We start from the raw sequence: 15,211 nt of genomic DNA on the forward strand, positions 1-15,211 counted from the left end.
CGGGCCCGTTCTTTTCTCCCACCGCCAGCCGGGCCCCGCATGTCAGCGCTCCAATCCTCTTCCTCGAGCGTCTTCGAGCCGGACTCGGTGGAAATCACCGAATCAATCTCGTGATACCGGGATCGATTTCCGTGCGCCGCAAGCCCCTATAAGGCCAGTCTCAATGCATGTTTCATGAAAGTGTCATGCACATTAAATAGGGTGCCACATAAGTAAAATTGCTGACTTGGCAGGGTCATTAAATGAAGGAGTTTCATCAGACGAGAGAGGAGTTTCATCCCCATGAAACTCAAGTGGCTCGGTTACCTAGTTTATAGTCTTGGTAACTGTGTCATGAAACTATGCATTGAGACTGGCCTAAAGGTCTTAGACTTCGGTCGCGCTCTGTTGCTTCAAACCCGCCGCGAAACCAAGCCCTAGACGCCGCTCTTCGCCGAGTTCGAGATCCCGCCGAGCTTGGAGTCGAACTGCCACCGCCGCGCGCTCCTCCTACTCCCTTTCGGACCGAACCGAGGACGCAGTCGACTTCGCGGTGAGCTGCTCGTCATCCCGAAGTTTTTCTTTCTTGAAACGTGCTCGGAAATGAGAAGTCACTTGCGCCGACGATGGCGCGCCACCGTGCAGCCGGGCTGAAAGGCGTTTTCAAAAATTACAGAACTGCCACTGATTTGGTTTTACTCATAAAATATTCATTTTAATTTCGTTTTTGTCCATTCAAATTGCGTTAGGTTCGTAATTATATGCTCTACATGTTAGAACTATTTATTCTCTGTTTTAAAACTTTTTAATTCCTGGTTCTATTTAATTAATTACTTCTCTATAGGAAATCTTGAAAATTGCATAACTTCTCCGTTTTAATTCTGATTTTCGTGAACTTTACGTTTATGTGATCGTAGCGCTGCGTAGAATATTTTCATAAACTTTTATATTTGTTTTACCACTGTTTGGTGTATTGTTCTAATTATATCTTGTTTGCTTCGTGTATGATTGTCTATATTGGATTGCGTGTTGTTGATTGATGTTGGGAATAGACGGTGAGCCGTACGTTGGTGGTCAAGACCAAGCTTTTGAAGACCAGTGGGCTCAGGAGAGCTTTGATCAAGGCAAGTATAACTTGGGATCATCCTTGTTACCTATTCACTTATAACTACACATATATATCATATGCATGCTATCACCTTGTCGACCTTAGCAAAATCATAGATGATTGTTACCTGTATTCCTTGCTACCTACTTGATATGCATTTGGTGTAGATGTGCTAGTGCTTGATATAATCCATGATCTTGTAAGATGATTAATAGCTATGCAATGAACATAAAAGAATGACAAATAACTGTATGAGATCTTGTTTGTACGTGATCACCCGGGATAACAGTGCAACCATGAGGGCTATAATGGCTCTGAAGACATTTTCTAGCTTGTTAGAGGTTACCCGAAAGGGCGGAGGGGCTGAACCGACACGGGTATAGTGCGAGCCCCTGTCCCTATGTGTATAGGCTGCGCGTCATTGTGCCATTCGGAAGGGGGGTATCTATATCTGCTCGCAAAGGAAATCTTGCGGCCCTAACATGTTAGACGAACTTTTGAAAGGCTTTATAGTGATCCCTGCCGACCTCCCTAGAAAGGGGGTTAAGAGATTAGCTACCTCGGGCGAAAAGGTAAATCATGACTCATGGGTAAAGATGTACAACCTTTGCAGAGTGTAAAACTGGTATACTAGCCGAGCTCACGGTCAGGAGCGGCCTTGGGGACATCTACATTAAGATGATGAGCTTGTTATGTTATTATGTTCATTTGATTATCGTTTATGCTATGGATTAATTATGCTTACACTTGATCATGTGATTAATGGATTATTTATGCTACCTTGACAATTGCTATTTAATTATGAACATGCTATCCACCATTAAAAGCTAAATGCAGTCAAACCAGTGTCAGCTATTTGAGCCTCATGAACCCCTGGTTATACTTGTTGAGTACGATATGTGCTCACTCTTGCAATTTCCCAACACCTCAGGATATGACAATGAAGATGACTGGAATGAGGATTATCGCTATGAGTACTAGGTTTGGAGTCAACCAGTCAACAGTGTCCCTGTGTGGAGCTTCCGTCGAGAGCGTTGCTTACTTTATGCTATCATTTTTGTATAAGACTACGTGATTTATTATATTCCGCTATGTAATAAACACTGCAATGGTACATTTGAGATTTGTCTACTTATGTGTGCGACTGTTTCTGGGGCACATATGAGTCTTTTATGCATCCTATTTTGTTCTTAAAATATGGGTGTGACAAAAAAATATTCACAAAAGTCTCAAACATTATAACCGAAGTATAGACATCTTTTGAAAACTTTCCATCACAGAAAAAACACTAGATGCAACCAGAATCAATACATTGAAAAAAAATACATATATGTTGCATTCTTATCCTTTGCATCTTCGATTTTTGTCGCAGAAAGTTTTTAAACGTATTTAGACATCAATTCAAATGTTTTGAAAATTTTATTTTAGCTGCCTTTTCACTTTTCAAGAGCTAAATCTAATATTTCTAGGCTTCTAAATGTATTTTCATGATCTCTAAGTGTTCTATTCAGTTTTATTTGTATCAAGTAATCTCTCAAAAATTTTAGAAGTTTAGAGACTTTTTTATTCAGGTTACAATGTGGATTGTTCCAATAGGTTGTTTTCCATACTTTACTTGACCAAGAGAAGTTGAGAACCTAATAAAAGTCTAGAAAGCAATGAATCACATTGGGGAGAACATTGGATTTCATAGCCCACAACTTGAACAATGTTATCAAGTGGTAGAACTTACTTCGTCCAAGCAATAAGCCACATTATCCTTGAAAATCATGGTCATCACTTTTTGTAATGTAGTAGAAAAAGAAACAGAAGTTAGAAAATACATTGATTTGAATTGTAGCCATTAAAAACAGTCATTTGAAAATAGATTGTCATATTTAGAGAAGTCACTAGAGTGGATAGAGAAACCAAAGAATCGATGATCAGTCACGATAACATTATAGAGACCAATGATTATTTGCTATAACAACCTATAGCGACTCTTTTGTAGTCCCTATAGATTGGTTGTGGTCTAGTACAATCTGAACATGGAGGCTTGCTATTCTAAGAAGCAAAGTGTGGAATACAATGTAGTTGCTCTTATGTACCAAATTAAACTTTATAACAAAATTGGAAAAAAAAATAAGTTTTACCTAAGCTCGAGTCGGCAGTAGCGCACCCAAGACAAAATTATAGGTAGGAATAGGATACACTGATGGGCATGCACGCAAGATTAAACCAATGTTTTAGCCAAAAACCACATATTAGTAACAATTATATAATCTAATGCACAAGATGTTTACCTCTCACATGGAAAGCACACAAAGATAGTATGAAGCATTTTGTTCCAATAACCCACATGGTTCACCATACATAAAAAGATCAAAACACAAAAGGATGAACAACTTTAGCCAGGTGATAATTAAGTAACTATGTAACCCTATCCACCCAGGCACCCACATAGTTCATCATGCATGTATTAGTCTACAATTCAAATCAAATCAACATACCTACGGCTTCTTTGTAAAGCTGAGGAAAGTAGCCGTGCTAGCTGCCAGGATTCACTGACGAACAGGAGAGGAGACGGACGGGCCGAACGGACAGCGATTCTTTATTGGGCCGGACTGCCGGCTGTGCTCAACACATCATTTTGGGCCGGCCCATCTCCCACTTAGCCAGCGGAGTCGTCGTCTACCTCCGTCACTCCTATCAGACGCGCGAAGCAGCTCAGCGACGCCGCGCCGCGCGACCAAAATCCGCCGTGCCCAGACCCCGACGGGAAACTCGGGCTTTAGCTGCCGTCTGCCTCGATATGCTCCCATGGGCGGCCACCGCGTCACCACCCAGCACTCCAGCCGCCGTCTCATTTGCTCCTCCCCTCCGCGCCGCCGCTCCCCGCCCTCCACCGCCCCTCTGCCGCCCGCTTCCACGGATGCTGTGCGCGGGCCTCAACCCCCCACCGCGCGCCGCCTCTTCCGACGGCAACGTCTTCTGGGAGGAGCCAGACGACGGCTCCGGGAGCGACTACGAGGACGACGGCCCGGAGCAGAGGAGGGCCTTGCGTTTTCCATCTTCCTCGCCGTCATCAAGGCTCGAGGCGGCGCGGCAGCAAGAACAGGACCTCCGGAGAGGTATTGGTCGATTTAGGATTACCCACAAAAATTCACTACTTCGCTGTTTGTGGTTTACTCTTTTTTTTTTGTTTGGTTTGCCTAGAAATCGAGCTTCTCCTAACGCCTGAAGAAAAGGCTATCTTGGATCAGCACGAGACTCCTGACGTCACTAAAATATCATCAGTTAAGCTCCTCCAGCTGTCTTTAATATTCTGGGGACCATGTTTCTTTTGTGTATGATGCATTTCTCGATTTGCTGCTGAGAATTTGAGATATCTTAATCCGTCAGGCATCGAATGAATGCATTGATTTAACTGCCTCTCTGAAATATTGGATGCTGAACCAAACTCCTGATGAATTGTTTGGTGCAGCCGAAATGGCATCCACTTCATAGCTACGCGCTGGCACTGCAGATACCCCTCATGGACAAGCTTCTGGACAGTGGTGTTGACATCAACTTACTTGATAGAGTAAGTTATGTGCTTATGATTTCCATTTTTCTTTCGTACTATCTGGGAAACACCATCTGGGAAGGCAGAAGTAACTACGCAAGTGTTGCTGATACAGGATGGCTTCACCTGTCTTCACAAGGCGGTCATAGGAAAAAAGGAGGCTGTCATTAGCCATCTCCTAAGAAAAGGGGCAAATCCCCATGTTAGAGATAGGGTAAGAGGGTACCTGGAATAATCTCTTCTTGTCAATTGTTGTCCATGATTTCAGAAAGACTGAAGTTCAGTTCAAGAAACTTCTTGTAGCAAAGTTAGCTGTTGCCACATTGGTTTTCGTCTGGTCAGGAACAAGAATGCTTTTCCTCTATGTTGGCCCTTGAATTAAGTCTGCCGATATGCAGGATGGAGCTACACCATTACATTATGCTGTTCAAGCTGGTGCCCTGCAAACTGTGAAGTTACTGATTAAGTACAAGGTTGATGTCAATGTTGCTGATAATGTAAGTCAAATGTGTATCAATTTTCATATCATCTCAACCCTTTTTCAAGGACAGTGAATGTTCTCTTAATAATATTTCCTTTCGTGCAGGATGGATGGACACCACTCCATTTAGCCATACAGAGTAGAAATAGAGATATAGTGAAGGTTTTGCTTGTCAATGGTGTGGATAAGACAAGAAGAACCAAGGTATGCCTCTATTGTTTCATATCTTTGTTGATGAGCAATATACACCAAAAAAATACTTTACTGATTATTGCTGCTTATCTGCTTGGGGTGTTTAGTTACATTTTGTAACTCTTCGCCCATCCCCTGCTACAACTTGGTCGTCGAGCTATTTAAATGAATATTTTATGTTCTCGTTTTGTCTGAGATAATGTTTGGTTTCTCTGTGAACACATTACAGGATGGGAGGACTGCACTGGATCTAAGCTTATGCTTTGGAAGGGATTTCAAGTCATATGATCTTGCAAAGCTTGTCAAGCTTATTCCAGCAAATAGAGGAGTGTGATTTCGCTCTGCCACAAATTTCAGGGAAACAAAAGCCAAAAGTTAGCCAGTGCAGCCTCGTATGAGCCATGCATAGATTATGAAGAAGGGTCCAGATGCAGCTTATAAAGAAACAAGAAAGGAATTATCGCTGCTGGTCATTTTAACAGTTTTTCTTGACCGCCAACTCCAAGCGATCTGACATATCGCTCTATAATTGCGCCATTGGAATTCTGTCCATGGTCTGTAGTCTGTTCGACATGACTCAAAATATGGAGAACCTTATGGATATACAAGCAGCAGTCTTCTTCGTAGTAGTTCAGTTGTTTTGTTCAGTATGACCACAACTCATTATACATACATAGAACAACTGACATTAATATACCCGAACTAATGATGGTCATCAAAGAACTCGACCGGGCCCTAAATCATCTCAAGAGAGGGAAGCAACGAACGCTTGACGCCTGAGGAGGTCCTGCATGCTGCTGGGTACCCGAGTAGGTTTATATAATTTCATTTTACGAGAGAGGATGGTGGCAACTTATGACAAATTTCTATGTAGAGTTCAGACTGAGCTGCATACAGAGTGAGGGAAATGATCCTGGTATACATGGCTCTATGCAATCAGGAGCAGGTTTGCACATGAATGTCAGATTTCTGCAACAATCCATACGGGATTACGGGTAGCTAAAACAGAAGGAACATTGTTTTGGAAAACTCAACAAAATCGTCTTGGTAAATTCTCTTAAAGCTGAACAGAATAATTGAGTCTGCAGAACCTTGCAAAGCAATATTGTAATATTTAGTATCAAGTACGCCTTCATCAACAATAACTGCTAAAAAAATGTATAAAAATGACAAAGACATAACACGGGAAGTACACTACGAGCTAATAACATCGTAAGTGACTTATTCTTCTTTTAAGGAGATACGCCTGAAGATGGCATGGAAAGTTTGCCCTCCATTTCTGGCAACCTTCTGACTTTCTTCAGTGGCAGTAGACAGCAATTTGAAAACCGGATCAGCTTTAATCTCTTCTTCAGGAACAGTTTCGAATAATGGGTGTTTCTCTAGACACGACCGCATCCACTCTCCAAGTTCCTCGACGTCAGTGATGGTATATATGATTCCTCCCACTTCCATCACATAAGCGTACTCATCTAACAACTGCATGCTGATAACCCTTCTCCTGTGGTTCTTCTCCTTGAAGTGTGGATCAGGGAACAGGAAGAACATCTTGGTGAGCTGAGCCTTCCTGAAATAATTTGGAATATATTTCATCGAGTTCGTGCGGACAACAGATATGTTGTCATACTGTCCTGGGTTTGCTGCTCTTAGAGCTAAAATCCTCTCTTTCACATACTCAGTTACCTGTACCAGAATAAATGACAAGCAAAATAAGTGAATTCAGATATTTCCCAATGAACTATTTGAAATTTTGAATAAACTAACTTTCTGAAATCACATCATTTTCTAAGTAGAAATCTAAGCCTGTTACAGTTGACTAAATTTTAACCACATATTTACCTCAAAGCTGAAGCAAATATTAATTTCGTAAAAAAGAAAGTTGGTGTAGCAGAATACTAATTCCATATCAGAAACCTAACTGGAATGTCTTAGTCTTACAGATTATTGGCTTATAAACTCACATGTTACATGATATAAGCATGTGGTCAAATTTGATTTATTTCTAAAATTTTAACATTGTTATATTTACAAACCATGCCAAATGCATTGTTTATCTTCATTCTACTAGTATCTTTAAGCTTAGAAAAGTCTACAAGGCATCCAGACAAATCAAGGGAGAAATAAAAGGCAAAATAATAATAGTGATTACCTTGTCCCTCAGCTCCATGCCAATCATGAGCGTGTCCGGGAAGAGAGGTGAGAGCCCTACGAGCAACCCACCGAATCCACACCCCACATCTGCAAAGCGGATCTGTTGTGGTGCTGCAGCCTCCTCGCCGTCACTGCCCTTGTCGGCGGGGAAGTACCGTGGGTAGTGCTGTGAGAGGTCGACCTCTTTGGGCGATATTGGGACCGGGAAGTGCGAGTCGCTGAGTGGGTTGCTGTGCGCCCGGGCGCGGTAGAAGCGCTTCCTGGGAAGCTTCCCGCCACCACCCACGCCGTTTGTCGTCATCAGGCTATCAAGCAATGGTGGATCCCGAAACGGAGTAAGAGGGGGATAAATAATTAAAGGCTAGAAGAATAATGCTATCATTAAACTAATGATATAGTATATGTAACAGTTACACATCACTTTGGCCACTATATAAGATTCTACATTAAAATTTTAAAAGTGTAATAGTATTTGACATAAACAAGAATATTTCAAACAACAGACATTATTATAGTGGCAAGTCTAAGAACCTTGGCAAATTCCTGTATGTTACCAAAACATTTCAGTAAAAGATGCATATGCCCCATTGGTAAATTTCTGGTTGGTACTATTTTTTCATTGAATAAATTGGCTCCATGTGGACTCATCGAAACCACCAAAAAATGTGTGGCCACTTAACTTTGCAGGGACAACCATGAGGTAAACAAGCAATTCTCCATGCGGAGCAAAGAAAGCAAAGTTAATCTCATGAGCTAGTCTAGCAATTCTCCATGCGGAGCAAAGAAAGCAAAGTTAATCTCATGAGCTAGTCTAGCAATTCTCCATGCTAGACAAGTACCATTCGAAATTAAAAGGGCTAAATGAGCATCAACAAGGTTTTCTTGCAGCACTTTCTTCTGTGCTGGATAGCCCTGTTAATGGGATCAAACCCACCCCACCCCACCCCACTGCTCATGAACATCTTCTGCCAACCCAATCCAAAAATTTAATTAGCAAACACACCCCAGCAGCTTTGGGTTAAACACGGCCATAAGCAAAGTCTATTGCTAGCTGAATTCTAGCCGAGAATAGCGCGCAGGTCCAGATGATACACAAATACATTTGTCAGAACCCAATCCCATCTTTGTGAACCACCCATTGACTGAACATTGTGTTTTGGTCAAGTTTATATGGCTAAATAACATATGGTGAAGTGAAACCACAAAGTTAAGGATTTTTGGCATCTAAAATTCTAATACTGTCTTATGTATCTAAATAGGGAGAGTAGCAAAAAAAGAAAAAAAAACAAGGAATCGTCAAGTAAAATAGTAAATTGCACAAAATGCTACCCCTCTTCAGTTCAAGCTGGAGGCATGATTGGCACAAGAAAAATGTCCCATCACGGCACAGCCACCAACCAACAGTTTTGCACTAAAGTGTTTGCCATACAAAACATACTTTCAGAAGCACAGGAAAATGTAATGCCAGGGAAACTATCCAAACAGTTAGATGCACAATCGAACTATTCTTAAAACGGGTAGGAACTGACATTCTTGCAAATTTCCGATGTCGCTCCTCTCGGCCTTCTCAACGATGACCTGTATTACAAGAAAGGCCCTTTGAATAAGAATATGCATGTGCATACATATATCTAGGCAGGATTGTCAGTGTGTCAATAATTACTGAACGAAAGCTAAATCGATAAGATGAACAGAGATACAAGTCATAGCATGATGAGACAGATCAAGAAATTTTGAACAAAATAAGGAATTCCCTTGGGAGAACAGACACTGCAAGGAAATACGAAAACAGATGCACAGTTAACAATTGGAAGGAAGACCATGCATCAGTAAGATACACAACAATAACATATTAGTCCAGGCCTTCTACAGTTAAAATTGAAGGTACGCAATACAAACACATTAAGTACATGTCATGTACAATGCACACAACACCAAGTCTGGCACTGAACCGTCAAAAGAAAAAAGGTCTGGCACTAGACTCATATCAGCCGTTCAAGTTTACAACCTCTTGAATAAATAACTCAAAACATCATGCGAATTCCCCATCTTAGTGAAGCACCCATTGACTGAAAACATTATGTTTTGGTCAAAACATGGATATAAAAAACATTGGGTGAAGTGAAACAGCAAAATTAAGGATGCTTGGCATCTAAAATTCTAACAGTGTTATGTTCCTATAAACAGGGAGAGTAGCAAAAACCAGTACAATGTTATCAGTTGAGTTCAAACTAGTAACTGAAAAAAAAAAGAATCGCTACATTGCACAATATGCTACTCCTCTTCAGTTCAAGCTGGAGGCATGATTGGCACGAGGAAAATGTCCCACAGCGGCACAGCCACCAAGACCGGTGGAGCCAAGGCCCGGCCACCCTGGGCAGCTGGCCGGGCTCCCACGGTACAGCAGAGACGGGAGGGGAGAGGGAGGTGCGTACGCAGGGTCGCCGGCCGGTGCGCGGAGGACGGAGGCGAGGGCGCGAGGCGACTGGCGAGAGGCGGGAGGGGGAGCCGCCGACGCCGACGCAGCCGCCGAGCCTGGGACTGCCCCTCCGTCGCTGGACGCCGCCGAGGGGGGGGGGGGGCGGCGCTCCGATCCCTGGGACCGAGCCTGAGCGCGAGTGGGGGGAGGAGTTGAAGATCTGCGCAGGGACCGAGCCTGAGCGGCGCTGCGAGAAAGATGGAGCGTCGGCGCTGCGCTGCAAGGAGCCGGTGGGCGGTACCTGGTGGGTGCTCGTCGCCGGCGAAGGTCCCGAAGGTGGTGTAGGGAGTGCCGGCGGCCGCCCAGTCGTCGAGGGGCACGGGAGAAGCAATGCCGGAGGGTTTGGGCGTGGCCAGGTGGGCTGGATGAGGTTGGGGTGGGAATGGGCCGGTGGATTGTTGGCCTGGCTCAACAAATCAAGGCAGACGCAGGTGGTCTCCAAAATGACAATGGACCGAAAAGGGTTAAAATGGGTCGATGTAGCTCTAACAATATTTTTTTCTTCTTCTTGTTTGCTGGTTTTTCTTTTCCCAACATACATGAATTGATAATGAATTGTAAAGTATTATGTGTATATGCTTGGAAGTAAATCGAGTAGTGCCATATTTTAGAGGTGAAAATAGGTAAATTTAGAATTGTGGTTCACTTCTTGACTTTATTTTATTTGATGCAGTCCATAATATTATGGATGTGTCAGTTTAATTTAGGCTATACCCTAGGTTATGTCTAGGTTTTCCACGTTGGATCGGAAATTTTCTGGATTGGATTAGATTCTAGACCAAATTAAAACTCACACACACCCTGCGTGGTTGTCGTGGGTCAAAAATAATGGCTCATACGATACGCTAGGATCAAAGCAAGTTTACCTAAAAGTTTTAGTAGCCAAATTCTAATATTTAGTCATTTTTATAAAATAGGTGACTTCTTAAAAAAAAGAGGTCAAGTAGAGACTTGCTATTAGATAGCTAGTGCTGATGTTAGCTATATATGGCTATCGAAAATTAAGGGATAGCAAGATTTCTATTTTACAAATCCAAATAGCATATCTGTTGGAGCCTATTTTTCTGGTATACAAGTTCTAAAATAGTCTCCACAATAAAGATAGCAAAGCTATTGGAGTTGTTCGACATTTTCGCTCATTATCTACAACGATTTTTATTCGTTCGTCTTTGATCATCCTCGGTGTAGATTTCATAGCTTAATTTTCAACACATTTATATTTTGGAAACAGTGCAGAAAAGTTTTATCCCTATGAAACTCTCTTTGCTCTCGTAAAACTCTTATCATCTCTCTTTATTAATATGATGTTACATCAACATATTTAATGTCTATGAAACTCTAATAAAGCCTATTAAAATTGATACACTAGGATTATAACATTTCCTCCCATTTTCTTTTCTCACATGATATGCAACCTTGGTGCTGACATAGAGGGTGAGGTGATGTGGAGTGTGAGTCCGGTCCCGGCAACGACTCGGCAAGCACGACGGGAAGCACGCTCACATGACAAAGCAAAGCAAACCCCTGTTGCAAGAAAGGAATTGGAAGCGAAGACGCACGGACACACGGCACGGCATCTCCTTGTTCTCGAGCAGATACTACTAGAAGATGCGCCGCGCCCTCTCCCCTTCCTCCTCCTCCTCCTCCTCTTCAACAAGTCTCGCCACCCGCCCCCTTGTCCCAGCAACTCCGCCGCCGCCGCCGCCGCCGCCGCCGCCGCCGTCGTAAAGCCCTCTCCGGCTCTCCCCCGTCCGCCGCCGCCGCCGCCACTGGTGGGCCAGGCCGCCCCAGAGAAGAGGCCAGAGGAGACGCCGGGGACGTCGGGCCGCGGGGTTCGAGATGGTGCTGTGGGAGCTCACGGCCATCACCGCCTACTTCCTCGGGCTCAGGCGCACCTACCGCCTCGCGCTCCGCATCCAGCGCCGCCTCATCCCGCCCAACCACCCCAGGATCCGGGACTTCGTCTACAGGTACTGCCTCTCCCTTCCCTTGCCCCCACCCGCCTCGCCGAGCTGCCGGCCTGCCGTGCGCGCGCGCGCGCGCGCTCAGGACATCGGTTCTGACTCGATTCGTGTTTGAGGGCTTAGACCGTCTCGATTCGATGCGAAATAGTACAACCTAGGGAAGGAGGAGGGGAGGTAGGGAGCTGATTCCGTGTCTCCAAAAATCACGCCTATCTGCGGATTAGCACCCGCGCCATTGATTCGGGGTCAAATCCTCGCGGCCTGCTTACCGGCACGCACATTTGCGCTCCCTGCCCTCGCCATCGGCTACACGTACCAATGTGGGTGCCACTATGGCGCTATACAATCGCTTAGGAAACATTGGCACGAGTAAGCCGATAGCAGCTTCGGCTTCACGCAACATCCTTTACCTTAGCACAAGCTGCTATGTTGGTGTTGTTGCGTCCCTACAGCATAATAAGCGGGGCATCAGTAGTTTTGTGGCGAACCAGATAAAGCGCTGAATCAGGGAACACACATTTCCTGTTAAATCTATGTTCTTGTGCATTCAGTAGTTTTGTATACCAGTACTGAATAGTGAATAGCACACATGAATTCTGAGGAGGTAGTGCCAACACCCCACCCCACCCCCCAAAAGACTGCAAATAGGCAAGCCTTTCCTCCTACAAAGAGAAGCTGGGCATTCATTGTTATGTGGTTTGCTGATATCCTGGTATATTGTATATTGAGACGTTTCAGCTTCACTTCATCCAGCAATTTGAATATTTTGTTGTACTGGAATTTAACTGTGCACACATTATGTTTTGACACCTAGGAGTACTCATTACTCAATCAACCGAACCTGTACTTTTAGATGAAGCATGGAATTTTCGGTTAGCCCTGCAAAGCTCATTTTGCTGATGATTTAAATACTGTTTGTCTTCATTCATTGGTAAACTGTACATCACCATGATATTTGTTCACCATCTGGATTTTGTTACTAGTATGCGATATCGATGCCATACACTGGTGGCCTGTAAATAGCAATATACCCATTTCATTAACCTTTCACTTATGTCCGAAGTCCTACTGCATTTGTGTTCAAACCAGTTATACTGACCATTGTAAAAGGACTAAATATTAACAAATTCCAATTGGCATCCGCTATATTTTTCCTTTGGGGATACCAGGGAGGAATTAGCCAAACTAGGCACTCAACAGATTTACTCAATGATGTCAATGCATTTTACATGACCAATCAATGCTTGCATAACGTATTCCATGCTATCGAGATTGATTTCTTTTTTTTCTTCTCCTCTGCGTTCTGCAGGCGTACACGGGATATCTTCAATGTTGCAGTGTCAGTGCACAAGAACATTCAGCAGAGAGACATAGAGGTTGGTCGGAACCTCGGAAACGCAATCCTTCGCTGGCTTGATCGCATGAAGCCATCAGCAGAGATCCGCCCTCGTCTTCCAGGCCCACCAAACAGCAGCTCTGAGCAGTACAGACATGTATCAAGCGCAAGCAGGAGCGCGGGGGCACAGAAGACAGCCTCCAAAGCTTCGCCCCACGACTCCAGCGGAAAGATGCTGTTCTCACGCCTGAACATTCGGCCCAAATCCTTCCCTGTTCTGCCCACGATGACGCAGCCCAACAGAATCAGCGCGAGCAGCCAGTGCCGGCGCATCTCCTACACCCCGTTCCCGTCAGTCACCGCAAAGAGGAAAAGCCTGATGGAGGGCGTCTTCCGCAAGGACATTGCACAGCTGATGGCGTAAGGATCTATTTCTTGCAGCCATCTAGTATACTTTTTTTTTTCTGGAACATGAAGATTATCAGACCGATTTAGTTATTCGCCCAGAGCAGATGTCTAATGTTTGATGTGTCATCGTGTAATAATAAAAATGAAGCGAGCGCCGTGGGAATTTGTCACTGCTGTGCCTGTTTAGGCCATTAGAATTCTAACCAATGCTCAGATGAACAGCATTTCATGTTTGGTAATGAACATCAGAACATGTGTACTCGTTTTGGCTTGAGTTGCTGTCTGGGAATTGGGAAATCAGAACACCGTCCTGCTTCACTCTGCTGCTGCTTTGTTACAGATTATAGTTGCATTTCATGCTTGACTCGTCGCAGGTTCATGACTGTCTGAGCTACGAGAGTGGGCTGACACAGGTCCATGTCCATCAAGTTATTTTTGTTTTTGATTTTCTGGCCCAATCACCTTGATTAAGGTCCCCTTTGTAACCGAGGAAAAGCATATGAGCTACAGTGGATTTAGGGAAATTTCCTATGTTTCCCTTTGGAAGAAAGGATCTGATCCCTATGAAATTCCTTTGGATTAATATGAGATATATAAAACTATATAGGAATTTTAAGATAAAAACGATCATGAGGATGGATCATATGATTCATATGGGAACTTCCTATGTTTCCCTTTGGAAGAAACGATCTGATCTCTTTTGAAATTCCTGTATTTTTCATGTGTTGCATCTAGAGGCTACACTGGAAATTTTGCTGAATTTTGAATTTTTATAGGATTGTAAGTTCCATATACAAATCATGTGTTCTTGAGAATCCCGTGCTCCAAAGGAGGCCCTAAAAATTGAAGTTAGTTGGAGGTTTGTAGAGCGTGAAGGAACGTGGATCAATCAAAAGAAGTACTGCATGCTTAGTTTGATATGATATGATACACTATTATATTCGCTGCTGGAAGTGAGGGCAACGCTTGTCTGGTCTCATGTGAAATTCCGTCTCACCAGTGCACGTTGCAATCGAACAACGAATCCACCATTCTTCAAATTCATTTTCCCTTTACAGGCAACCCCACACATATCTTCTCGGGGAAATAAAATGTGCACCACCTGGGACCTGGGTTGAATAGTTGACGATACATATCCATACATAACAATAATAAACAAAGGGAAATTTATCATTGTTGAGGAATATATAACTGTGATTTCTGAGTAATAAAAAAACTTTTTGTCCTTGCAAAACAAAAAAGAAAAATAGGAAAAATTCATGCGAAAGATGGGTGATTATACAAATTATCGTAGCAGCTGCTGAAACAATCAAGAATGCACAAACTTCTCTTCGATTTCAACCATTCTACATCAAACAAGAAACAAAAGAGATATGTTCTTCTCAGTTGAGCTAGTTGTTGGGCAATTTAAAATTGGTAATAACACAACCCTATGGAGTATGGTGCGGACTAGTCTATGGACCATAACAACCTTTTCTTTTTAATCCCCTAATATCATAAACCCTTTTCCCCTCGACATCTTGTTATTCAGTAGGGGTATTCAAAAGAAGATCAGCCAAACCGGATTCA

The 15,211-nt window shown here is 43.4% G+C and overlaps 3 protein-coding genes across 4 annotated transcripts; 2 read left to right on the forward strand and 1 right to left on the reverse strand.

Moving 5' to 3' along the window:
* LOC8055077 (ankyrin repeat domain-containing protein EMB506, chloroplastic) lies at positions 3,753-5,938 on the forward strand. Its single transcript, XM_002451414.2, has 7 exons — positions 3,753-4,197; positions 4,283-4,362; positions 4,551-4,649; positions 4,747-4,845; positions 5,030-5,128; positions 5,218-5,316; positions 5,534-5,938. Exons 1-7 carry the CDS (start codon positions 3,879-3,881, stop codon positions 5,636-5,638), a joined length of 900 nt encoding a protein of 299 aa, XP_002451459.1. The 5' UTR covers positions 3,753-3,878; the 3' UTR covers positions 5,639-5,938.
* LOC8055078 (tRNA (guanine-N(7)-)-methyltransferase) lies at positions 6,381-10,321 on the reverse strand. Of its 2 annotated transcripts, XM_021459849.1 has the most exons (5): positions 10,176-10,321; positions 9,891-10,094; positions 8,985-9,033; positions 7,454-7,760; positions 6,381-6,987 (listed from the first exon to the last, which is right to left on the reverse strand). In XM_021459849.1, the coding sequence occupies exons 4-5, from the start codon at positions 7,754-7,756 to the stop codon at positions 6,526-6,528; spliced, it is 765 nt and encodes a 254-aa protein (XP_021315524.1). In that variant the 5' UTR covers positions 7,757-7,760; positions 8,985-9,033; positions 9,891-10,094; positions 10,176-10,321; the 3' UTR covers positions 6,381-6,525. The 2 variants fall into 2 exon arrangements, with proteins under 2 accessions (XP_021315524.1, XP_021315525.1); XM_021459850.1 differs by lacking the exon at positions 9,891-10,094 and having other exon boundaries at positions 10,176-10,300.
* LOC8068286 lies at positions 11,495-13,942 on the forward strand. The gene is made up of 2 exons (XM_002451415.2): positions 11,495-11,904; positions 13,208-13,942. Exons 1-2 carry the CDS (start codon positions 11,774-11,776, stop codon positions 13,656-13,658), a joined length of 582 nt encoding a protein of 193 aa, XP_002451460.1. The 5' UTR covers positions 11,495-11,773; the 3' UTR covers positions 13,659-13,942.

Source organism: Sorghum bicolor, chromosome 4 (genome assembly GCF_000003195.3).
Source record: "Sorghum bicolor cultivar BTx623 chromosome 4, Sorghum_bicolor_NCBIv3, whole genome shotgun sequence".
Lineage (NCBI taxonomy): Eukaryota > Viridiplantae > Streptophyta > Magnoliopsida > Poales > Poaceae > Sorghum > Sorghum bicolor.

Excerpts from the sequence above, each read along its gene's own strand:
- LOC8055077 (XM_002451414.2), top strand. The coding sequence starts at position 3,879 with ATGCTCCCATGGGCGGCCACCGCGTCACCACCCAGCACTCCAGCCGCC. Across the intron at positions 4,650-4,746 it reads ACATCAACTTACTTGATAGA|GATGGCTTCACCTGTCTTCA; the intron begins GTAAGTTATGTG and ends TTGCTGATACAG. Across the intron at positions 5,317-5,533 it reads ATAAGACAAGAAGAACCAAG|GATGGGAGGACTGCACTGGA; the intron begins GTATGCCTCTAT and ends AACACATTACAG.
- LOC8055078 (XM_021459849.1), bottom strand. The coding sequence starts at position 7,756 with ATGACGACAAACGGCGTGGGTGGTGGCGGGAAGCTTCCCAGGAAGCGC. Across the intron at positions 6,988-7,453 it reads GCATGGAGCTGAGGGACAAG|GTAACTGAGTATGTGAAAGA; the intron begins GTAATCACTATT and ends ATTCTGGTACAG.
- LOC8068286 (XM_002451415.2), top strand. The coding sequence starts at position 11,774 with ATGGTGCTGTGGGAGCTCACGGCCATCACCGCCTACTTCCTCGGGCTC. Across the intron at positions 11,905-13,207 it reads ATCCGGGACTTCGTCTACAG|GCGTACACGGGATATCTTCA; the intron begins GTACTGCCTCTC and ends TGCGTTCTGCAG.